This window comes from Coturnix japonica, chromosome 12 (assembly GCF_001577835.2).
Source record: "Coturnix japonica isolate 7356 chromosome 12, Coturnix japonica 2.1, whole genome shotgun sequence".
Classification (NCBI taxonomy): Eukaryota; Metazoa; Chordata; class Aves; order Galliformes; family Phasianidae; genus Coturnix; species Coturnix japonica.
The window spans coordinates 270,952-295,126 of NC_029527.1; the positions used below are offsets into that span (position 1 = coordinate 270,952).

The window sequence follows — 24,175 nt, forward strand, 5'->3', positions numbered from 1 at the left end:
CTGTAAAGTTAATGTGAATGATGGCCAGGTGAGGAGGCTGACTGGGAGCCTTTTCATTACCATGTATCCTGTTTGATTCAAATGGGGATTCCAAAAAGTTTTCCCTTCCTTTTCACCAGATACAGCGATGGCAGGCAGCAGTGGAAAGCCTTAGGAACAGTCTCTGTGTGTCTTTTTACTGCTGAAAAGCGTTTTTCTTTGGAAACGCACATTTAGACATCAGGCTTTTGGTAAAAAGGAAGAGTGTGCCTCTACGTGTGCTTCAAGGTAAGCTGTCTCCACCATGAAAGCCCGTGTGTCTGTGGTTGCCCATTACTTGCAATGGTCCCCTGTGTCACGGGCAGCTCTCCAAGCACCACCACCGAGCAGTGAGTTCCTGCAGGCTGCTTGAGCTGCACGTGCCTGACAGGTACCATGGGGTGGAGGAGCAGCCTCGTTGCTCAGAGCCCGTGACCAGCATGGAGCCGTGCCTGTAAATCCACACAGCACTGCACAGCTTCCATCCTGGTGCTCCCCATCTACAAGGGTATCTCAGCTGGTGGCTGGACTGGCTGATCCTACAGGTCTTTTCCAACCTTGGGGATTCTACAAACTGCCCCATTGCGATGCTGATCTGGGATGCTGATCCCAGCAGAACGGGCATGCATTGCATTGTTTCCTCATTTCGCTGCTCCATGGGGTACAGAACAGTTTCTGGGCACCTGGCCTTGCCCGGAGCAGCGTTGTGCTGGGCTGTCCCCTCGTGGGACAAGTGGGCTGAGCCATCAGGCTGGGTTGTGGGCTGGTACATCTGCCTCATCGGCTTCCTGCTAGCTCAGGCTATAGAACCTGCTTTCTTCTCATCGTGTTGGCTGCTCTGTAGGATGGGGGAAGGCATAAAGGCCAAGTAACAGCACTAGTAAGTACAGCACCTCTTACATCCATTCTATCTTAGCATGCATGTCTGTGTCTGCACAGGGGATGAGAAAATATGAATGTTCTCAATCTAAATGCAGGAGTCGCTTCCCATCCTGGTTTCATTCTGCACTTTCCTGTACTATTCATGGCTCAAAACCAAAGGATTCCTCATTGCTCAGGGGGATTTGCTACAGGAGAAGCAATCCTTAGGCTGCTCCATACAGTGAGAAACAAAGGCCGCATAAAGTCAGTTTTCAGTCAGCAGCTGTTTGTGATATTCAATAGGAGGAATTCCATGTCAGGCAGCTCCTCGGGTAGTGTGTATTTTTTTAACCACCTTTAGGAATTTTCATCCTTGGGTGCATCGAGGTGTCAGCAGAGACTCTGGGGGATCGTATATTCTGCCACTGTTGGCAGAGCACCTACAAAATGCAGTGTTGGTCTCAATGAGTAACTGAAATACTTTAAATGAGCAGCGCCCGCTGCACAAAGTGTTTTGCTGGTTGGTGGGATGTGCTTCCATTACTGCTCTGAAGTGCATCTCACACCTGCATCGCTTCATTCACACCCACACTGGGGCAGGCAGTCACTGGCTGCACTGCTGGGCAGCTTCTGGGTGAGCTGATCTCGCTGGTAAAGTGAAATTGCTGCACCCTCATGTGAATTTGGGGGATCCGAATCTGCCCTTTGGATTTGCCTTCAGCGAAGCACACAGTTAACCTCTTTTCATTCCAATTAGTTGAAAACTAAGGATTTCCTTCCTTCTGTTTTGAACTGATATGTAAGAGGAAATCCGTCGTCGTTCCTGTTTTGAGTAAAGCTTTTAGTGAGGAGCTCTGCTTGTGCGTTTAGAAAGAGAACAGAAAGAAAAAGGCTGCTCTGATTGAGGGGTGGCGGCAGAAGGACTCGATCCACGTTCAAAGGCTGCGCAGCCAAGGAGCACCGTGCAAGGATGGTCTCGCGCTGCTCACTGCTGACCTGTGCTTTGCCTTGGGTCTGATTCCTAGCAGGTCTTATCTTACAGAAACTGCAGCCTCTACCAGCACTGCTGTGTGGGAAGGGTCCTGCCTGTAGGAGAATGAAAATGCGTCCTCCTGGGCTGCTGCTTTTCTTCTTAGCAGCGTGCTTCACTCCCACGGCCGACTGCGAGACCGCCCGGGTAAGTGTGCCAGCTGTAGTCTAAATGCTCCTCAAACAGCCCTTCATTTATGTACATTTGTGTGCTACAGAATGGTCCGCTCCAATCTCTGTTTTTCACGTGCCTTTTGCTGGGTGCAGAGCAGCATATGCAGAATGGACCTTTCAGCCCATGAAATACATTCTTTGCTCTGGGGTGGGTGTGGGTCGCCTAAAGGGCAGAGCCAAATTTGAGGCTGAAGCCAGTTGCTTGAATTTGTGATCAGGTTCGGTTTGTGTTTATGGTCAGCACTGAACACAATGTTAGTGATAGAAAATCATTGGGGATCTTCTGCTGCTATTTTCTGTACCTCGGGTGTCTCTCAGCTCAGGTCCCTGCGCGTCCCTGGAGGGTTTTCTAAATCGCTTCCAAAAATCTCATGAACTCTTGATGCGCTGCAGGGAGAATCCATTAGTTCCAGGTACATTTCCTCGCACTTCCCCAGGGAGGAATACCACGTACTTTCAATGGGAAGATTTCCTTCAATTCTTCTACCTCCACTCTTGTGTTTAGCACTTAGAAGAGTGTAGGATGCCTTTGTGTGTCTACCGTCTTGGTTCTGCAGCTGATCCCCCTTTCTGTTGGCTAGAATTCACTCTGGTGTTGTATTTGTGCCACCTGCTGCTCCAACCCTTGTCTTTTCTGCTGCTGAAGGAATGAACTGGCCTACAAAGTCCGAAGCCGTGTGAGGCATTTGGAAATCCTCTTCCTTGGGCATCTGAGCTGTGGGAGGATTCCCTTGTGTTGAATGGCACAGAGTTCTGAGGGGAGTGGGCAGATGTGCTAAAATGATTCTGAGTCTGGAAGCCCCAACCTGAGAAAGGCCAGAGAACTGGAAAGATTCTTCAGAGTCAGAAATTTAGGTAGAAGCTTCTGTTTATTTATATGGCATTTTCATAGGCTATACAAGGCTAATTTGAGGGGCGTACACAGCTAATAAGCATTTAAATAAGGTAAGAACCTTGGGAACCTTTTGGACTTGCAGGATATTTATGGGGACTTGAGCACAAATATGGTTTGAAGAGAGAGAGAGAAGAGAGGTTTTGTGGCAGCTGGTTTCCAGTGATGTTAGATGTGTCTCAGGGCTCTGATTGATGGCGTGGATCTGTTAGCTCGATGTGGGATTTGGTGCAGAAGGTGCAGCAGGTGTGAGAACATGCAGAGTTTCTCTGCAGGGAGGTCAGTGCAGGTGATACTGGAGGAAGAACAGAAGGAGCAGAGGAGGGAGAGAAGGGCTCTTTGTCTTAAATGTCTGAGCTGCGCTGCTCATCCTCATGCTGAGAAGCATCTTTTTTGGGCAAACACGAAGCGTTGTTATGTCCAGCAGTTGCTGGTCTGCTTGGCTGCAGTGTTCCTGAGAACTTCTTGTATGGCAGTAGTGACTCAAATGTCTGCAGCTTTGTTTTGTAAAGGGCAAAAGCACTGGAAACTTGGTGATTCATTAGATAATGGCTGTTTCCAGAACTGGCTCCCAGGATTGTTGGAGCCCAACACTGAAGTCCAAATATGTTTTTCTTTCTTCCCTGGAGTTTTGTCTTGCAGAAGGATTTGAGTTATGGTTTGGGAGGATGTGATAAAGCAAGAAAATGAAGGGAATAAAGCTGGCCCTTAAAACAGCCCCCAGCTTATTCTCTTGAAACTGAATACAATAAACACAAGCACCTGGAAAAGTAGAAGAGAGGAGTGTGGGAAGCACTGCAGCACCCAGAAGCTCAGAAGTGTCTCAGCAAAGCAGAGGGAGCCGTGGCTGCTCATGCTTGTGAGTGGGTGAAGCAAGAAAGAACCACCCTGCCCTGGCAGGATGTTCGCAGTGTGAGCAGAGGTTCCCTGGCCCTGAATTTCTTTTGGCTGCAGCTCTAAAAGCCTCCTTTATTTTCGGAGCTGTTTGAGAACACCAGCCGTCCTGTTTGCTTTGCACCCAAACCACGGTGCAGTTCAGGCTCACAGCATCTGAGGGGAGCAGAGCCTGCTCTCACCTCACCCCCTTCCCCTGGCACAGCCACCAGGGACCTCACGGGTCCTCTGTGCTATGGGCAGCCGTGCTGTGATGCACAGGCAGACTCTCCTCCTGCTGCTTCATCCCCAGCGATTCCAGCCTTATGTGGAGTGGTCACAGATAAGGCCAGAGGAGCAGCACGGCTCTTTTCTACAAGGCTGTGCCCCAGCAGCACTGTGGCTCCAGCTGTGTTCTGCCTCTCGTCCTCTTCAAAGCCTGAGCATCCAAACCATTGCTTTCATGTTCCTCGATTCTCTCTTCTGCTTTCCAAACAAATCACTCCAGAAAATGACAACTTCATCACTTCCGTCACTCAAATAAGAAGAGACTTTTTTTTTCCATTTTCCATGCTGCTCTTTTCTTCCTCTTTCCTCCTGCTGGTCACTGCTGACATGAGCACATTTCCTTCCAAAAAGGGTAAGGTCTTACTGGAAAGCTGCCTAAGGTTCACCGAGTGTCCCAGGAATTTGGGATGGGGAGATTCCACGGCTACTGCCTTGTCTTTGTTTTGTTCTGAAAATGAATTGCAAACACTTACAGGTGCCATCGGGGAGGAGGTGCTCCTCTCACAGCATCCTTCTCTGTTTAGAAATGGGGTGCACAATGGTGGACAGAAGGAAAACTGGACAAGGTGTGGCAAAAAACACACGTAGAGTTGGTGAAGCTTTGGGTCACAGGGCACGGGGAGATGTATCTGAGGATCTCAGACTGTTTTCAAGCTATTTATAATGCAGGGAAGGGAGTCCTTCTGGAGGAGGTGGATATTAAAGTGCCCCAGATGCACAACTAGAAATGGTTGGTTTGTGGGGAGCATCTTTGCATGGATGGCTGCAGGTAACTCCAGGAAGGCAGGGAAAGGTCGGCAGCTCCAGGCAGAGGGAATTTGTGTGAGTCAGGGAACTGTCCTGTGGATGTGTCCCTGCGGAGCTGGGACCACAGGGTTATCTCTCAGGAGGTTTTCCTGACAGGGTCTGCTGGCTGTCAGCTGGGAGGGCCTTCCTGGGCTGCTGATAAGGTGGGAATGGGAAGCTGTGGACTTCCTCCTTTGTCCTGAGGCAAACATATGCACTTGGGCTTACTCGGGTTCAAAGGAAGCAGAGCTGGCCTGAGGTTGCTGGTGGGAATCCAAAGCAGGGTGTTCTGGGCAACAGGAGAGCTGCTGCACTGACGGTGTTGTTCAGGACTGGCTTCATAAGAGCACCCCGGGTAGTGATCTCCTCCAGAATCTGATCTAATGCTTTTATTTCTAGAAATGCAGTCTCCATAGAGGTACAACTGAGGAGAGCTGTGGGTTTTTTTCCAGCTGGTGACCTTTTGGGACACACACAACTCCTGCCTCCCAGCTTTTCCCTGCCATCATCAGCGGGGAACTTTTCCTCTTTTTAGAATGAGCAAAGAGGTCTCTTGTACAGTCACTTGGCTCAAGTTGTTTAGGGATACAAGGAGAGTCATCTGTGAGCTTCAGTGACAAGCTGGCATGCAATGGTGCCTGCTCTCTCTGAGGCTGCATCTTTCTCATCTGCTCTGGCTGCATTTCTTTTGGAGAGGCAGAGCTGGTGGGTACAAGGGTATGGAAAAGCCCTGAGAGGATGCCTGAGCCCCTGTTCAGCTCAGGTGGAGGTACTTGTGCTGAATTTATCACCAGCCATATTTATTATCCAAGTCTCCTCCCTGATCTTCTTGCCTTTATGAGGTCCTTCCCACAGGCTCAAAGCATCACAGACCATCCCTCTGCTCACTGCCCTCCCCATTGGTGGTTGCAGAAAGAAGGATGCAGTGATGACAAAGATAATAATAGTTGGAAAAATGAAAACTGCCCAGTTTCAAACTTATTCCATTTTTGTTCTCTCTTTTTTTTTTTCCTTTTTTTTAAGTTAAAATCAATGAAATGCAACGTCAAGATGACATTTACCTCAAGCACAGCATGTACATCTTGTGCTGTGGTGCCAAGGATGTCCTGTCCCAAAGGCTGGGTGAGGGCCACCCAAGGACTTGGAGTGAGGGGCTGCAGGTAAGAAGGTTTTGCTTTATGACCCCTGCTATGCAAGGGTTAATAGTGATGTGTATGGTTTTTGAGCTCTAATGATCCAAGCAGTTTTGATTTCAGATGCACAAAATCAATTTATGGCCCCTATTGTTGCTTTTTTCTCCTTGCAAATCCCAGGGACTTCTTCATGGTCTAAGGTCTTGTTCTTGCCTTCCTTGCTCTTATTCTGTTGTGTGTTTCTATAGTTTGACTCTAGTAGGAAAAGGGTGAAGGAAAACTGAACTTATCCATAAGTTTTTAGACAATGAGACACTATAGATTATTGTTTGCACATCTATTCAGTAGTGAATGTAATGCAATATATAGCTCCATTGTCCACTGTTCTCTGTGATTCACTATTCTGTAGAAACACTTTAAAAATAACTGTAGTATTTGTGCAGTAGCTACAGACTAATACAGGAGTCAGACAGAATCCAAAGCCAATTCCAAGTTCCTTTAGGGGAAGGATGTTGTGCCAACAATAAAACAAAGTGTGAGAATAGCCCGAGTGCAGGCAGCTTTACTGAGTGTTATTGGTTTGGCAGGGGAGGGGGGGGTTCATTTTAGCTGTAGAGTCTAAAGTCACCCTGGAGAGCCTTGCTCTGTCTCTGTGCCATCGAACCATTCAGCATCTGCAGTTTCTGTCTGGGTACCCTCAGAATTCCCCAGTCCTGTCTCACACCCATCCCTGGCAGAATCTTACAGCCAGTCTTTGGAGTCCAGGTCAACAGGCAGCCCCAGGGAAGGTGTAACCGGAGGGGAAGTTCCGTGTGCATGTACCGGGGCAGGGAAAAGTTCTGTTCCGTTCAGTTAGTGCACAGCAATGTGCTTGCTTAGAAACCCTCCATAAGTGTGTGGGGTGTTTGTGTGGTAATCAGGAACCTTGGATTGTTCTTTTTAAGGTATACCATCAAGTTAGGAGAAAATACCCTCTCCCAGGTGGGGTGTTATCACATCTGTAAGAAGGAAATTGAGGAGAAAAGGTGCTGCCCAGGATTTTGGGGTACAGAGTGTTACGGTAAGTTCTTTGTCTGTTGGCAATACTTCCAGCTGCTCAGTAAGTCAAAAAGAGTTTTAACAGGAGGCGTTAAATATGCCTCGAGTTGGTTAGTCCTCATGATTCCCGCTGCTGCTTTCTAAGCACTCACGTGGTCTCCATTATCTGTCTCGGAGGTTTAAAAGATAATGCTGAAGCAATTTCTGTGCTTCACGTGGATTGCAGCATCCGCTTCCATTTAGCACGTAACATAACCCCTCTTGTTGGAACTTCCTTTTGTCTCTTCTTTAAAAAGATTGCTTTGGAAAGGGATGTTTTTGTTCCTCTTTAAGAAAGTTTCCAAAGGAAGAGGAAGATGCTTCTCTCTGGTGTCCCTCTGGTCTGGAGTTCTTGTGCCATATGTGCATTAGTCCAACCCAAGGTGCAAATAGCCCTTATAGGACTTTGCTGGTTAAGAAGCCATTGTGCTTTGGCACAACTGGAACGCCCGAGGCAGAAGGGATAAAACCTGGGATGCAGTTTAGGCTTTTCAATCTAACTTTATCTGTCCTCTTGCCTGCTAGAATGTCCAGGAGGCTCTGAAAATCCCTGCAGTGGTCATGGGGTGTGCTTGGATGGCATACAGAGAAATGGAACCTGCATCTGCCGGGTCAGTGAATGGGCTGTTCTGAGGGGTTTGTCCCATTTGTCTGTGCTGCAGCCTGTGATGAAGGCCAGACTTCTGCTTGGAGGGCTGGTTGCAGATTCTTTATTCCAGCATCAGTGTCTGTGGAGGACCAGCGAGGTCTGCAGCAGCACTAGGGTGCTGTTAGAGGTTATGGCATTGGAAAGGATCTCTAGGAAGAAATTAAGAAAGAACTGCATGAATTTAACCCTCTGATCTGATGAAATAATCAGTGTCTGCCTGTGGCTGCCAGAAGCCCTGAAATCCTCTTGATGAGCCATACAGTAACCAGAGCTGGGAGATAACGCTTCCCAAGGCTGCATTGCACCTTGGCGGGCAGATCCTCCCCCTCTCCAGATAATCAAGAAAATCTAAAAAGAAAGGGCTGGTTGTGGGTTTTTTTCCATTTTTTCCCATTACAGTTCTAGTCTTCATACAACAGAAGCATGAACAACTGCTGTACACGTGAATGATACAAAGCAGTGTTTCTAAAATTACTGGCTGGACAGACTTGAAACTTCCCCCTTTTACAGCACCCTTAATTAATGGCACTGCGAAAGAACAAGCAGAAATCCTACCTCTCAAGCCCCACTTTGAGAAAAGCTGATTTTGGATTTCTGTGTCAATTCTAATACATAGTTAAGATCCTCAGGCCCTATGAAATCAATGCGTAATGTCCCGTGAGCATCAGTGAATTCCTTTTCCAGAGGGATATCACACACCCGCTGATATGTTCTTGTCTATGACCCGGAGATTGTTTCCTCGGAGCCCATCTGAGTTCTGCTGGCATTTTGCTCACCCTCTGGCTGTGGGTTTACCCCTCTGTGTGGGGCTGGTGGCACCCACTCCAGCACTGCAGGGCTTTGGCTGCCAGAGGACAGAGGAATTACAGAGATAATTTGAGCTACAGCAACGTTTGCAGCAATGCAGTGGTGTAGAAAAATCACATCTGACACATTATGGGCCCCTTCTAGGAGCAGTACAGTGGTTTTGCCTGCCAGGACTGTCGAGATGGAAACCGTTTTGGCCCAGACTGCCAGTCAGGTAAGGAAGACTGAAACCTGCACAGAAACACCTGAGAGCAAGTAAAGGGGAAGCTGAGTGAGGGGGGGTGCAGGCAGGGAGGAGGGGATGCCGGCTGGCAGTGTTGGATAGCAGGTGTCCTGGCATTTTGTCTTTCTGCCCTTCATGCTGTCCTGTTACATAAATGATTCTCAGCATTTCATTCAGATTAGTCCATTCTTCCTATTGCAAAACCTCTCTCCCATTACCAGGACTATCCCAGTTTCCCCACATCCCATGTGCCATGGAGCAACCCAGGCTCCTTTCCCAGCTGTTCTCAAATTCCTGTCTCTGCTCCAATTGTCTCTCCATTCATATTGCTGCCCATACAAATAAATACAGACAATACTGCTACTCACATACGTCATTTTTAATCAATCTATGATCAGGGCAGCCTTCCATCTCCTGTTTCCCTTGTATCCACACAGATGACATGGGTGTGATCCCAATGCTTGCACTCACAGTGTCCCCAGTGCTTGGATCTCACATATAGCAGATCTTCTTAACACTGCCTCCTTCCACACTGGCATGGCATCACTTCTGAAATGAGCTATACTTGCTGTGGATAAGTGGTGGGGTATCAGGGTGCCAATGTCCAGGGCAGGTAGGCAGTGTGAGCCTGGAGCCCTTCATGCTGCCTTGAAGCTGAAGGCCAGGTTTGCTTGGACTTTCAGTGTGTGACTGTGTGCACGGGGAATGCAACAGCGAGGTCGCTGAGAGCAGAAGCTGCACTTGCTATGGAGGCTACACCGGCCCCAGATGTGACCAAGGTAAATGCACCGTGAGCTGAAGAGGGGCTGTTAGAGGGAACTGTGAGATGGGCCTGGATGCCCCTGTCCCAGGAGGAGAGGGGGTTTCTCTGGAAACTTGGTATCTCACCCCTTCCCTCCAAGCCCTGTGGGACCCCACTGCCCGAGCTACGTCTGTCACTGCTTATAGCCCCTGGTTTTCATGCCAGCTTGGGCCTGTGGAAGCAATGTTTGCTTTCATTTCCATGCATTTTGTAAGGTAAGTTGTGTCTCCCAGCAATGCCCTGACTGCTCCAAGGGAAACTCTTTGCTGTGTGATTCCAGAGATCCCCCTCTGCAGAGGTGTGAGGTGTGAGGCCAACAGTGAATGCATGGTCAAGGACGGGACTGCGATGTGTAACTGCAAGCTGGGCTACAGGAAAAGTGGCAGCGTGTGTGTAGGTGAGAGACATAATAGGTCCTCTGCCTCCTTCTCTGGCATATGTGATCGCCATGAATACAGTGACTACTGCAGAAGTGTAATAGCCTGGTTTTTAGGAATCCTGTAAGAGCAATAGTTCTCTTTTCACCTGCTTTTTGCAGTTCTTGCTGACCAAACTCTGCTTTCAGATATCATCAGACACAATGAAATTCGGGAGTAAATCCAGGCATCTTCCTTCTGTCACTTGTATTTGTTTAGTTGTGTGGAGTGAAGTATGTGTTCTATATTGAAAACAGGAATGTAGATGCTCTCACACCTCTCGTCTCTTTCCAGCTCAGGATCCCTGCACCTCTTCTCCATGCTCCCCCTTTGCTGTGTGCAAGTTTCTTGGACCGAGAAAGTATGAATGTACGTGCAAAGAAGGATATCAAGGAGATGGGAGGGTTTGCCAGCCCATAAACCCCTGTGTTGACAACAATGGAGGCTGCCCAGAAAACACAACAAATTGTATTTACAAAGGCCCAGGAGAGGTAAGAGTGATAACAGTGTGTCAGCAACCTGCTGAGGGTGGACGTGTGGGAGCCCTCCCAATGATCTCACCACTGTGTGAGCTCAGATCTGCTCTCTTCCCCTTCCATGTTGCAGTCAGACCACTTTTTTGGTGGCAGGGTCTGCAGGGTGAAATACCATGATCTGTAATCTCTGTAATCAGTTCTTTGTCTTCCGTTAGGCGTCTTGTGTTTGCAAGCCTGGCATGATGGCACGGCCTCCTTCACTGGAATGTTCCTCATTTGCCAATGACTGCCAGACGTATTTTTGTGATTTCTCCTCCAAGTGTGAAATCAATTCCCATGGAAATCCCAGGTACGCCAGTTCCAGGATTGCTTTTAAAGCTCATTCTGCAGCTAGAATGGAAATCCAGTGCAGATTTTGAAGGAACAGAGATTGAAATGAGAAGCAAGAAGTGGAGCTGCAGAATGACAGAAGAGAGGGAAGAAACACCAGATCTCATTTATTACTCCCAAGCACAATGTTTAGAAATGTTTAGCCCTGCAGATGAGAAATGCTGCCAGACGTAGGACTGTTTCTTGGCCTGCCAGGCACCAGAGAAAGCTTCTCTGGGGATACGAAGTTACCAAGAAAAGATGGAGCTTCTCTGAGAGGCTGAAGATGGGAAGAACATTGCCATCTCCTTGGTGGTTCTTCAGTGCTGCTCATGCACTTAACCTGCCTGGAATGGGCTCCCCAGGGATGTGGTTGAGCCACCATCCCTGGATGTGTTTAAAAACCATTTGGATGTGGGCCATGATTGAGCGGGGGGCTTTTAGTTAGGGCAGGATGGTCAGGCTGTGGTTGGACTTGATGGTCTTTAAGGTCTTTTCCAACCTGAGCGATTCTATGATTGTGTGAACATCAGCCTGCTCGCTGTGTGCTTCGGGCAGCGCTGAAACACTGTGGTTTTCCACTCTGACAGGGGCTCCCAAAGAGCAGACCTGTGTGTCCTGCACAGCCCCTGACTTCAGCTGGAACTCAGCCCTCAGCAGCCAGAGTGGTGTCAGACCTGCCCTGCAGCACACGGCCTCGTGTCCACAAACCAGAGAGCAGAGCTGGTGCTCGAAAAAACCCAAGCAGGAAAAAATGTCAATTACTGGGCAGCGATCTCAAGTAGTCTCTGAGCAATGACCTTCTGGTGCGTGAATCAGGATGGAGGTTTTCACATGTAGATAAACTGTTCTGCAGAAGTCATTAGAGCATTTAAAGCCTTCCTGAATTCCAGAGCACCCTGAAGCTAAAGCAACCTGAAGCTACGCGGTGTGCTGGGGCCAGCATTTCCCACTGACGCTCAGGGGTCGTGTAAGAGCTGTTCACAAGATTTTCACTTACATTTGTGGGGTTTGTGAGTTACTGCACATTTACAGATGCTGCAGTGACTGACACTGGCTTAATAACAGGTTAGAAAGGCATTAATAAATACACAGTGGCTGTCTGTACCCAGACACTAAAGCAGGCTGCTCTTATGTTGATTGTATCTGAGAAAGCATCTTCATCTTTGGTTAGGGGCTCCAGAGGCATGCATCTGATTTCACATCCCTTAGATGAGGCAGCAATTACTAAGCTCTGAGGTTCACCTTTAAGTGGCAATTACTCTTCCAGATGCAGATGCTGCTGTTCTCCTACTCACGTTTGTCAGAATTGGTGTGAGAACTTCGTAATGTTTAGTTACCTTTCCTTCTTGATTCCAGCTGCGTGTGTAAAGAAGGGGAGATTGGAGATGGGAGAAGCTGCTACAAAGATCTCATGAGTGAGATAAACAAGCATAACTCTCGTGGAACGTTCAGTAGGAAATTAAATGTCGCCAGGAAGATGTTTGGTAAGTGCCTTTTGAGTTTGTTTGGGGAATTAAGCCAAGGGGGGCAAAGCGTGTCAGCAAGAGGCTGAAAGCCTCTCATCGTAATACAGCTGTGACAGTGCGTGCCCACAGCCTGCAAAATTAAACACATCACATCTCAGAACTCACATTACCAGCACTGAACTGAGGAGGCAGCTGCAAGGAATGCGGTGGATGTGTCGGTTATTTGACAGCCCTGGTGAAAAGGGCACCACATCCACAGAAGGAGGAAACCTTGCTGTGGGGTGTGAGCCAAGCCTGATTCCTTCAAACCACCACCCGGCCTCCACCTGCACTGCCTGCACTCGGCAGTCCCTGTTATATACGAGTGCTGCCAACACTCATTTCTGAGTGTGTTTTCCACACCAATCTGCAATATGGGCAGCTGCACTATGAGCTCTGGGCTCCCAACTCCAGCACAGAGGGACCTGATACCAAATGACCTTTGTTGATAGGAACTTTGTTGGTGAGCCACTGACAACAGAATGAAGATGGACAATTGTGGGTCACTTTCAAGTAACTTTGCTGTGTTATCACTCTTTACAGCTTTTGGTTGTTCGGTGTTGCTGACCAAATATGGGCCTTTCACTGTCTTCGTACCTTCCCTGCTTCCAATTAATGATAAAATGGAATTAAACGTAAGTTTGCTTGCTTTTAGCAAAGGTTTGGCACCTTAAGATTTCTTTCTGCCTGAGTTCTGCAGCCTGTAAAAATTGATGACAAATGGGACAGTGTTAAGAGGAGCACTCCCTTGTGAGGACCACTTGTTGCCTTGTTAACTGCAGTCTCACAGAGGATGTCACATCCCTGGCAGTACTTTTAAAACCACAGCACTTCTCCAGTGAAGCAAAATGAAGAGAGAAGCTCAGCATTATATGCAAAGCTTTTTTTTTTTTTTTTTTTGTTATAGCAATGTTAGAGCTCTTTAATTAAATGGACTTTTTGGAAGAGCATATCATTTCTCTGTGTGCTCTCTACTCCCACAGGGTACTACTGCTGCGGATTTGTGCAGGATGCACGTTGTTCCCGGCCTGCATTTGATAGAAGACATGGTTAAAGCCAAGACTATGTGGACCTTGTCAGGACATCGGCTGACATTCAGCAACCAGGTAAAGAACTCCTGAACTGAAGCCCAGGACTGCTGTTTTCATGTAGCACTGACCGGAGTTTGGGCACATTGTTTCATCACTGTGCTTTCTTAGCAAGAAAAGCTTTTCTCTGTTCAGCACATCTGTGAGCATAATAGTGTTTCATTTCCACTCCTCACAGGGAATAATAAGGTTTTGCTGCCATATTCTGCAGCAAAGTCACCCTTTGGGCTGAATGCTTCTCCTTGGAGCTCATGTTCCCAAACACAGCTACATGCTGAGTCTCTCCTCTTCCCGTTACCCTGTTGGTTCCTTTTCAGCTGACTCATGTTTTCCAGCACCCACTGTTCTCTCTCCGTCCTGCATTCCGGTATGCTCACTCACAGCTGGCCAAGGGAGAGCCGGACATTTCCTCTCTGAGGATCCAGCCTTGGCCTTGAGGTCTGGGTTGTACTGCTTGCACCCTGCCTGCACCAACAGTACAAAGTGCTATTTGGAGCTGGGGCATCTGAACAGGACTTATCAATGGGCCTTACACAGTTCTTTCCTGTTTGTTTACTCAGGAGTCTTTTGATCCGGGAAGCCTTTGTTTCAGCCAGACTTCCCAGAGATGTGAGCTGAAGTGCAGGGCAGGGAGGAGCAGTTCAGGAAGAGCACAGAGAAGCTGTGCATGCCTGTACCCAGGCTGCGGCTGCAGCACCAGTACCTTGGGGCTCACTTCAAAGGTGCACCTCTCGTGTACCTCTGTACACCCACCTTCAGTGCATGATTGTGTACAGTATGGAAGGACAAATGCGTACCTTATAATTTGGAGAGCCTGACTGGGCTTTGTTATGGAACACCCTATTGCATTAGGAGCTGATAAAAGCTTCAGACAGAGCTGTAGTTTCAGGACTGCCTCCCAGTGCTGTGCTTGGGTGCCCAGGAGGCAGCTTGTCTTTCTCCTGGTGCTTGGCAGCTCAGTGCAGCAGGTTGCTGATCGAGGCACCCTGCCATGTTCCACAGCTGGGAACGATCGTTCAAGCTCACACAAACCTAAATCTGGAGATGACTGTCTCTGATTAGGTCTCCTTTCCCTGATAAGGTTTCAGAATGCTCCAGGATGAACATACTGCCCACACTCATGTAGGGGTGAGATGTTTGTTCTGCACTGAGGGCATCCCTTACATTTACTTTTTACAGAGTAAACCCAGTTGTGTCTTCACCTCGCTAACCCAATGGTTACGTAGATCTGTTGTGATCCCATGAATGTATACATGAAAATAACCTTGTGATGTTACCCAGGCATACACCAAGTCATTTCGGTACCAAGATGCACCAGGGGAGCTGTACAATGTTCTGCAGCCGGATCTCCCAGCAGCCAATGGTATAATACATATTGTTGACACCCTAAGGAAAAAAAGTAACACTGGCAACATTGGAAACCCCCAGGTATGCAGACATTTCTACTTCTTCTGTTTTATGGTTTGGTAGAATAAATACTTTAAAAATATCCATTTCCATGGTTGAGATCCTTAAATCTGAAAGGCATTTTTAAAAGAAAAAGGCTGTTAATTTGCTTTCAGCTCCAGATAAACACACCTTTAAAAGTAGCTAACAACACTGCACAAGGCAGATCCAGTCCTTGCAGTGATGCTTTCACAGTGCCTGGATAAGCAGAGTTCTTATTTCATGAGTAAGGTCTCTCCTTTCATAGCAAATAAATGCATTAATATTTCCTGTTGGGAGGGCATTATCATTTTCTGCATACCTCAGGTATAGTGATTGCCATGCCTTTGAAAGAGCAAATACATTGTAATAAGAATGTTTTTCTTTCTCTTTGTATCTTCTTGCAGAAAACCATTGGGGAGATCCTTGCTTCCATGGAGATATTCAGCCGATTTGAAACTATCCTGGAGGTAAACATGTTTTGTGTCAGCCCCAGCCCGTTTCTATGGCATTTACATCTGCTAGATGACAAACCTTGCCACTTGTCCCTACTGGCCTTTCAGTCTCTACACCTGATGGGTTGCTTAGAGTTTCCTCTCCCTTTCTGATGGATCTCCCTTGCTAACTCATGCTGTGTCCATTGATTAAATCTTTTATTGTTTTTGCAGAACTGTGGCCTGCCAGCAATACTGGATGGGCCAGGTCCCTTTACTGTGTTTGTACCCAGCAATGATGGTGTGGATAAGTTAAGAGATGGAAGGCTCATCTATCTGTTCACAGAGGTGAGGGCTCATAATCCTCTAACACGTCTTGAACTAGATGTGTTGCAGTGGGCTGTGCTGGCATAGCTTGTGCAAGGGGTCTGGTCATTGCTGCAAGTTGTCTTTCCTGGAGCTGGTTAACCCACGTCTCTCTTTCTGCAAGGCTTTGGTAGACAACTGAATGCTGGTGGAACCTGCAATGAGATTTAGCCAGATTGTTTAATTAATTGAGGTTTGGGGTTTTCTTCCCCCCTTTGCGTAGGGGAACAAGAAGGAATTTATTTTCCAAGTGAAGTTGCTGCTGTAGTACATTGGCATTGTCAGTCATTTGTTAACATGACAATGCTCACTCCTGAGCACTGAAGGGCTGCCCAGTTATTATGCTCTCTTCTTTCCATAGGGCATAAATAAGCTCCAGGAACTGGTGAAGCACCATATCTACGCTTCAGCAGCGGTAAGGCAGGCAGCAAAGCGCTGTTTTTCTTGCGGTTGACGACAACAACTTGGCAATGAGCTGAACTACTTATTTTAATCACTTGTTGGACACAAAAGTTGTGATTATGGCAGTTCTTAGAATTTCTGTCAAATCCTTACATTCAAGTTTCTCTGTGCAGTAGCTGCAGTTTATGTTTCCTCTGCCTTTAGAAATAAGCTTTTTTATTAGAACAGAATGAAGTATCTACTATGCTTCTGGCTAAGTTTTACTTGTTCATTCATTATGTACTGGAAAATGCCCTGTACCACCTATATCAACAGGAGACACTATTAATAGGAACTTGATTTCAGATGTGCTGGACACAGGGAATGTATGCACAGCAATTGTGCGTGTTTGAGATATTTCATTATATGGAAACTGTGAAGTCTGAATCCCCTTTAGAAGTATTTGCAAGTGGAGAAAATTGTGAAAGAACTCAGTATGCTGTACTAAAATGGCTCTGCTTATTCCCTCCACGGCATTTTTTCAGGTAACTGTGGAGAAACTGATAGTGATGCCACACATCGTTACTATGGCTAACCAGATACTATCTATCAACATCAGCTCGGATGTAAGTATGGACCAAAACCCACTCAGCAAAACCTCCTGTTCTCAGAAAAAAGTCTGGATAAGGTTCTAAATAGTGAGTTTTCAGCCAATCTCCATTTACTCCTATGCTTTAAAAATAGACTTAAATGGGGCCACTGAATTATTTTTCCTTCTTGTCCAACTTGTGTGCGGTTGCATTTGATGTTGCATATTATCTTTCCTGCATTGGTCTTGTGTAGATGAGTTATTTGTGTTGCCAAATAGGGAAGAATTCTGATGGATGACTCACAGATCCCCCTAAACATGAGAAACATTGTGGCATCAAATGGTATTATTCATACAGTGGACGGCATCTTCATCCCTCCTTCAATAATTCCCATTTTGCCTCACAGATGCAATGAAGAACAACACAAAATTGTGACCGTAAGTCAACTTGGCCCATTCTCATCTTAGCCATAAATTACATCTGGGCAATGGCGTTTTGTCCTGCTTTGTTAGCAATTGGCTGTTTTCTTTTAGTCATTCTTTCCTTACTCTCATCCTACCTTTGCTTCAGAAAGATGTTTGCCTTTTCATATAGGCCTTGCATTGTCTTCTTCACACTAGAGTTACTAATTCAGCTGAGAATGCTGAAAGACTCACAGGATGGAGACAGAGTCTATCCTGAAGTCAGATGCAAACATCTCATAACTATAGATTTAAGCAATAAATTTACCCTGTTTCAGAGTGTGGAAACTCCCTCCTAAGAATGCTTCTGACACATGTGATGTTTTGGATACTCAGTGGAACAGTAGCTCAGTGTCATTCTTGGCATGGGGAAGGGATTCATTGGGAAGATGAAGTTTTCCGCTCTTCTTTTCTTAACAGGGCTCATGTGTGGATTGTGAGGCCCTCAACAGCAGTGTTTGCCCACCTGGCAGCAGAGAAATGGTGATTATTTCTGGGTATTTCTGTCATTTCTTCTCTATTTCTCCCCCACTTCCTCCTCTCTCTTTCTCTCCCAACTCCTTCCCCCTCCCTTTCCCCCTGCTTGTGCCCCCTCCTTTATCACAGATACTATTGTTAGAACAGAAGGGCAGTGAGAGGAAGCCCTCACTGCCTCCTTCCAAACTGGGCGTGCTGTGCTGGGATGGTGTTCACCTTGACTCCTTTGTGAACTTCCTTAGCTCAGGGTCAGATGCAGTTGCTCTCTGCAGCAAGAAGAGCAGAGAGGAAGGTTCCCAAGCGGATGTAACCAGGCAGCACTGACTTGATTTGTTTCTACAGGAACTAACACCATTCCCAAAAGAATGTGTCTACGTCCATGATCCTCAAGGACTGAATGTCTTGAAGAGGGGATGTGCCCGGTACTGCAATCAGACCATTGTGGTGAGTGTGATGGAAGGCTGTACCCCTTGAAAGGAGCTTAGCTTTGCTTTGCCTGATCCACGGAGAAGAAGTCCAACTCCTTGAGTTGAGCCAGGGTGGGGTGGGAGCCAAGGGAAGGCTGTCCCATGCAAAGGTCTGTCCCCAGGCCCAGCAGGTGGGCTGGCTGCACACCCTCCTTTGGAAGGTGAGGAGCAGAACGCAGCACTAGTCTGCTATGAATGTCAGAAAACAGCTCAGTTCAGCTCCAGTACATTAAATAAATATGACAAAGCACACCAGTTTCAACCAGCCAAGCTAGAAGGAGCCACGGGACAAATGATGCAGTGTTCTCTGCATGCCCTGTTTTTACCATGTCTCCCAGAGGAAGCAGAGCATAGTGAAAGTGCCATAAGCTGTGAAGTGACTGCATCCTGTTTATGAAGCACTGTCAGATGCATCAGAAAAGTGGCTCTTGTAGAGTTTACAGACCTCATATTTGACTGCAGCTCTCAAGCTGTCCCAGTGCCAACTGTACAGAATGATTTGAGGGTGTCTCATTAAACAGCAGACGGATGTTTGTCTTGGGATTCCTCTTTTGTTGGTCATTGTGACAAGGTTTGCAATCCAGGACTGCTGCCTCCCTCCAAAAGAAGTACTGAGTGATGATAAACAAGGAGCAAGTGGGACAATATTAGTGGTGAAGTACAGAGAAAGGTGGGCATAAAAAAGCCATAAAAATAAAACAAACCCAAACAAAAAGTACTGGTTTATTGTGAAAAGAATTGGCTGCGATCAGAAAGAGATGTATCTTTGGAAAACACTTTCAGAATTAAAGCTAAATTTGATGTTTGAACTTGATGATCTAATTATGGGTGTTCTTAGAAACACAGATTACAAATGAGACAGCCTATTTCAATATAGCCCATGATCACAGGAAGGAGGACCTGGATTTGAGGACTGTGAGAGCAGGACAACCCCAGGCAATAGATTCTATGTCTCTCGATGCTTTAAGGATTTTGCTTTTGTCTCAGAAACCTGGGTGCTGCGAAGGATTCTTTGGTCCAGACTGCACGCCGTGCCCAGGGGGATACACCAACCCATGCTATGGCCGGGGAAATGTAAGTATGAAAGATCCTGCTGTGCTGCAATGAGAAGTTGAGTCAGTAGTTTGTTTATTTCCTCTGGAGTGGCAATGCAGGGTGATTTTCTTTATGGTAACAATTGTTCTGGGTAAGCATAATTCTGGATTGGTGCTCCAGGCCAAAGCCCAAAGCATTGGCCACGGAACATCCGAGGCGGATGGCAGGTACTCATCAGTGGGCATTAGCCCTTCAGCTCTGATCTGAATCATGCTGTGGCTTTTGCAGCAGCACTGACTAAGTGGGATTCTGTACTTCTACCACCACTCTTCAAAGTGCTGTTTTTTACTGCAGCTGTCAAAAGTGCCTTTGATAAACATCAGTACCTGGGCTTTGCCTTCGTTTGCTCAGTTTCTGTCTCTTCTGCATTTTGTTTCTTTCCAGTGCAGTGATGGCATAGATGGGAATGGCAACTGCCAGTGTTTTGAAGGTTTCAAAGGAATAGCCTGCCACATCTGTTCAAACCCAAACAAACATGGCGAGAACTGCGATGAAGGTTGGTCATTCTGAGAGAGATGAGAGGAAAATGTGGGGCAAAGGTAGAGAGCAGGTTTTTGTGTATTCAGGGTTCTGTGAAAGAAGTGATGGAAATGTCATTGCAAGTATCCTGTCAAACAGCAGTAGAGAAAGAATGGCTAATATGACAGTGCTAATACAGGTCTTGGAAACTGGACAAATGTAAAAAAGAAAAGACATTTTCCTGTCCCAGTTAATAAGGACCTTGTGTTTGATGGCCTAAGGTTGAGCCTGTCTTTAGAAGCGCGTATACCTCTTGGACCCAAGCAGTCCCAGGTTCCGTTCCCTTGCTGTTTTGATGGATGCCTCTCAGCTGGCACCTGTCTGTTAAGAACAGGGATAATCATTTGATGTTGCAAAGGATTGTGAAGGAAAGTTGAGAATCTACCATACGCCACTGGTGTGGTGGCTTCGGGACCTTTGACAGTTACTGATCTTTCTCCGTTTCCCTGACAGACTGTGGCTGTGTCCATGGTGTGTGTGACAACAGGCCTGGCAGTGGGGGTGTGTGTCAATCCTGGTCCTGCAAGGAAGGCTATACTGGGAAATTCTGTGACAAGACCTCCAAGAACTGTGGCCCGAGTGGGCTGTCCCAGTACTGCCATCAGAACGCTGTCTGCAGCCTCAATGACACAGCAAGGTCAGTCTGTCTGACACACACATTCGGGTGTTCATGTTGTCTCTGTACAGACATATACTGTATAGACATGTATGTTCTGTTGCACAGCTCAAGTGATGCAGTCAACCTGCATCAGTAGAGATTAGCCTCTTGCTTGCAAGGCTCAAACTGTTGTTTTGCTCACTGCTGTCTTATATTTTTAAGGTGTATCTGCATGGATGGATATGAAGGTGATGGGTTTTCCTGCCAGCCCATTGATCTGTGCAGCCAGCCAGAACGAGGAGGCTGTTCTCCGAATGTGAGTGGGGTTGGACTATTAGAATGTGCAGAAAGTCACTGTGCACTGAACAGTCAGAGCAGGGATCCAGGATGCTCTGATTTGTTGGGTGCTGCTCTTGTGCCTATCTTTCCTTATCTGTAAGGTGGGGCATAATAGCAGCTACCACAAGACAGTCATTGTAAGAAGGTCAGTCATTTGTTTGGTGGCCAAATGCAACACCCCAGGGAGGAGTTGGCTGGTTGTCCACATGTTTTGGCAGCCACAGAGATAAGCTGCACAGGTTTTTGTTTTGTTTTCCCTTTCTCCCAGTGCTCTCTCAGTATGTGTTCACTCAGTAGCTTGGCTGTGAGTTCCAGCTCCTATTTCTCTAACCTCCAAAGCTGTCTAATCATCCTTAGTAAAGAGCTGTGGTTCTGCACAATGGAAACAACCACCAAATGGTCAGATTGTATTGTGATTTCGATCCCTCAGTAAGAGGAATGCATAGAAGGAAATGGGATAGCACTGGGTACACAGTAATTCTTTGCATATAAGAGAGCTGCAGTCATTGTCGCCTCCATGTCCGGGCAGAAAATTGGGCTCCTCCTCTTCAGGAAATATTCTTTCTGTAACGGAAGAACCTTATGGGGTGGCAGGGAATGCCCCAGGAGTTCTGAGCCACCTTAAACACAAGTGTCCAGCTTTCTGAAAACACAGGATGTGTCCAGGATCACCATGATGGTATCCTCTAGGCCATTTCTGGATAAGATGCTTCCAGCCCCCATCCCCGGTGCTGCAATCAGGGCTGATCATGCAGAAACTCTCCTTAGTCTGATGGAGGAGATTTGTCTCTGCATTTGCACAGCACTCCTTCCTCTCCTCTGCTGAGTCTAATGCTTTTCTCTCCCTTCTCCTGCAGGCCCTGTGCACCAGCACTGGCCCTGGCAATGCCACCTGCCAGTGCAACATGGGATGGACTGGAGATGGGAAGGCCTGTGTGGCTATAGACAACTGCATGCAGGAGAGCAGAGGGAACTGTCACATCAATGCTGACTGCATTTATATCGGCCCTGGTCAGGTATGGGCTGTGCTAAGCAGACTGATGGTGGATGTATGTTTCCTAAGCTGCCCTGTGGGATTGCTGAAAGAAGGTAGAAACTGGGCTGGCCAGCAGCAAAACCTGCTTGTTTGTGCGGGGCACTGGTACGTCTGAGGCTGCCACACTGCTCTGGTGCTTCTATGCTGCTAAGGGAAGAGACTACAACTTCATAACAAGGCATTGGTTGCTGTGCCCAACTCATTCCTGGATCACAGCATTGTCTCTGGGCAGTGCTAAGACCTACAGAAAATCACATGTGGCTGTTTGGATGGTCAGTGAAGGAAGCCAGGCTGAGAACTGGGGCATCTTGTGGCCAAAGGAAGTTGTGTGGGAGGGATGGTTTCTCAGGTGGTCACTGCTTTTCCCTGTTGAGCAAAGGGAGCTTTGGACCACAGGCTCAGAAAAGGTGCCAGATGATCAGCAGAACACGGCTTTTCCAGCTGCCTCATGTGCCGGAAGCTTTGAGATTCTGTTCACAGAGTCTGTGTTGTTCTCTGAAAAGCTGGAAACAAATGGAAACCGTTGTTCCCAAGTGTCCCTCTCACTGCCAAGCAGTGCAACAGATCAGTGCACTTGAGTAACCATGCACCATGTGTGCTGTAATAGAGTATGATACCTTGCTATCTCTGCATTTTCAGCTCTTGAAGAAGAAAGCTTGCAAAAATCAATTAAGAATAGATACTGCTGCCTAATAACTATTTTGGGTTGCAAATGTAGATGCTCTCGTAGATCTGAAATATCTCTGTCCTGCAGAGTAAGTGTGTCTGCAAGAGAGGTTATGCTGGCGATGGCCACAACTGCGATGCAATCAACCCGTGCCTCATGGACAACGGTGGCTGCCATGACATGGTGAGTAGCTGAAGAGGTGAGCATGGCAGTGAAGGTTCCTCTGTTACCTGTCACAGCTGTTTCCAGCCACAGCATCCAGAGTATTGCAGGAGTTGATGTTATATCACCCTGCTGGCACGCCTCTGAGGTGTTATAAAGATTGAATCTCTGATCTGCCTAAGGAGATCCTCTGATTTTTGTGAGTTCACGTAACCCAAAGCAATCAACTAAGCCTTGATGCATAAGGTATAAACTCAGTGGCATGTAAAGGCAACAGGAGGAATATGTTTGTGTGCTCCTTTAGCCCAGGTGTGGGAGGCCAGTGTTTGATTCCTAGGTCAGTATAACGCTGCATAACCTATGTTTGCTCTCCAGTTTCTCCTTCTGTTGTGTTTGCAGGCCATGTGTGTACCCCTTGGAGGAGGGGAGAGGTCCTGTGCGTGCCCTGAAGGCTATGTTGGAGATGGCATGATATGCTATGGGGATGTTCTGAAAGTGAGTAAAGAAATATCAGAGGTCTTTTTGAGGTCGGTGAGAAACAGCCCTCCTCCCCTCCCCTCCCCCTTTTCCTTTCTCTGTTACCTGAGCTGACTTCTCCCAGCACCAGACAGTGCAGTTCATTTTTGCCCAAGACCACAGGGATGCCAGTGGTACCAAGGCCAATGTGTTCAACAAATCACTGGCAGTACTTTCCAGGCTGTTTCACCCCTGTCTGTCCTGTGCAATGCTCTCTATTGGAAACTTTTTCAGGTCAGAGTTAAGTAGGCCCATTTTCTGCTATTAGAAATATCAAAGTCCATTGTGGATTCAATCCCTGTCCCTGATAAACAGCATCAATTGCAGACAACTTGAAAATAACTTACTTATTTAGGAATATATATTATTCAATGGTAGGATATACACATTTTTAATGGCTAGAGTTTGGCTTTATTTTACTGGTATGAGGTGGGAAAGGAATGCCAAAGTCACTACTGATGGATGGGCTCCTGTGCCCTGCCCTGGGACTCCCAGTGCTGCAGCTCTGGTGCTCGGTGGAGGTAACCCTTCTGTTGTTTCTCTTTGGAAGGAGCTGGCCAGGAGTTCCCACTTTGCAGGCTTCTATGACTGGATTAAGGTAAGAACAGCCATGGGATGTCCACATGGGTAAGCTCTGTAGAAGTAAAGTCAGCGTGAACACTGCTGTTATAGGATGAGCAACTCCAGTTTTCCTTTCCAATAGAGAAAAACAAAACAATAGTGAAGGTGAAATTGTTACTGTGTAGCATGTAGAAAACATTGGATGAAAACATTTATGATGGAACAAGGCTGTGGAAACACGCAGTGATGTGTGGCATCTCACTGAGCCTTTTGTTCAGCTGCATGTGCAGCTTTTGCTGGGGATAATTTCAGTCCCTCCTCTAAAAGCGATGCTCAGCGTTCAAAAAGAGTTTATGGATTTGACTGAAGGGATTTGAAAAGTAATTGAAATGTGCAAGTAGAGCTTAAAGCTGCAGATTTCTCCTCAGCAAACAGGTGTCTGGTGTTTTGGCTAAAGTACCATTTGATTGCCAGCAGCACTCATACCACATGGCAGGAGAACCTGCTCTGCAAACACTGCATGCATCTTTCTGCACGTCCATCCCCCAGGACTGCCAAAGCAGGGTGGCTGTGGGTTATACTTTATGGAACAGTTGTGGTACTGGCACATCT

The 24,175-nt window shown here is 47.0% G+C and overlaps 1 protein-coding gene across 3 annotated transcripts in view; it reads left to right on the forward strand.

Annotated features, from left to right (window-relative positions):
• The first annotated feature begins 793 nt into the window (after window positions 1–793).
• STAB1 (stabilin 1) overlaps window positions 794–24,175 on the forward strand; it is a 41,615-nt gene continuing 18,233 nt past the window's right edge. The window contains exons 1-29 of one of the 3 annotated variants that reach the window (XM_032447300.1): window positions 794–898; window positions 1,908–2,056; window positions 5,945–6,081; window positions 6,999–7,114; window positions 7,657–7,742; window positions 8,732–8,801; window positions 9,494–9,589; window positions 9,893–10,009; window positions 10,323–10,519; window positions 10,720–10,853; window positions 12,233–12,360; window positions 12,925–13,016; window positions 13,365–13,487; window positions 14,751–14,897; window positions 15,302–15,364; window positions 15,563–15,676; window positions 16,056–16,109; window positions 16,621–16,701; window positions 16,944–17,102; window positions 17,547–17,609; window positions 17,946–18,047; window positions 19,058–19,144; window positions 19,550–19,661; window positions 20,138–20,321; window positions 20,505–20,598; window positions 21,479–21,637; window positions 22,412–22,507; window positions 22,886–22,981; window positions 23,553–23,600. In XM_032447300.1, coding sequence (XP_032303191.1) covers window positions 1,976–2,056; window positions 5,945–6,081; window positions 6,999–7,114; window positions 7,657–7,742; window positions 8,732–8,801; window positions 9,494–9,589; window positions 9,893–10,009; window positions 10,323–10,519; window positions 10,720–10,853; window positions 12,233–12,360; window positions 12,925–13,016; window positions 13,365–13,487; window positions 14,751–14,897; window positions 15,302–15,364; window positions 15,563–15,676; window positions 16,056–16,109; window positions 16,621–16,701; window positions 16,944–17,102; window positions 17,547–17,609; window positions 17,946–18,047; window positions 19,058–19,144; window positions 19,550–19,661; window positions 20,138–20,321; window positions 20,505–20,598; window positions 21,479–21,637; window positions 22,412–22,507; window positions 22,886–22,981; window positions 23,553–23,600 — 3,036 coding nt within the window. In that variant the 5' untranslated portion in view covers window positions 794–898; window positions 1,908–1,975. Of the gene's footprint in view, window positions 899–1,708; window positions 2,057–5,944; window positions 6,082–6,998; window positions 7,115–7,656; window positions 7,743–8,731; window positions 8,802–9,493; window positions 9,590–9,892; window positions 10,010–10,322; window positions 10,520–10,719; window positions 10,854–12,232; window positions 12,361–12,924; window positions 13,017–13,364; window positions 13,488–14,750; window positions 14,898–15,301; window positions 15,365–15,562; window positions 15,677–16,055; window positions 16,110–16,620; window positions 16,702–16,943; window positions 17,103–17,546; window positions 17,610–17,945; window positions 18,048–19,057; window positions 19,145–19,549; window positions 19,662–20,137; window positions 20,322–20,504; window positions 20,599–21,478; window positions 21,638–22,411; window positions 22,508–22,885; window positions 22,982–23,552; window positions 23,601–24,175 lie in introns of those variants that run through there. The other 2 variants (XM_015874421.2, XM_032447301.1) reach the window with 2 other exon arrangements.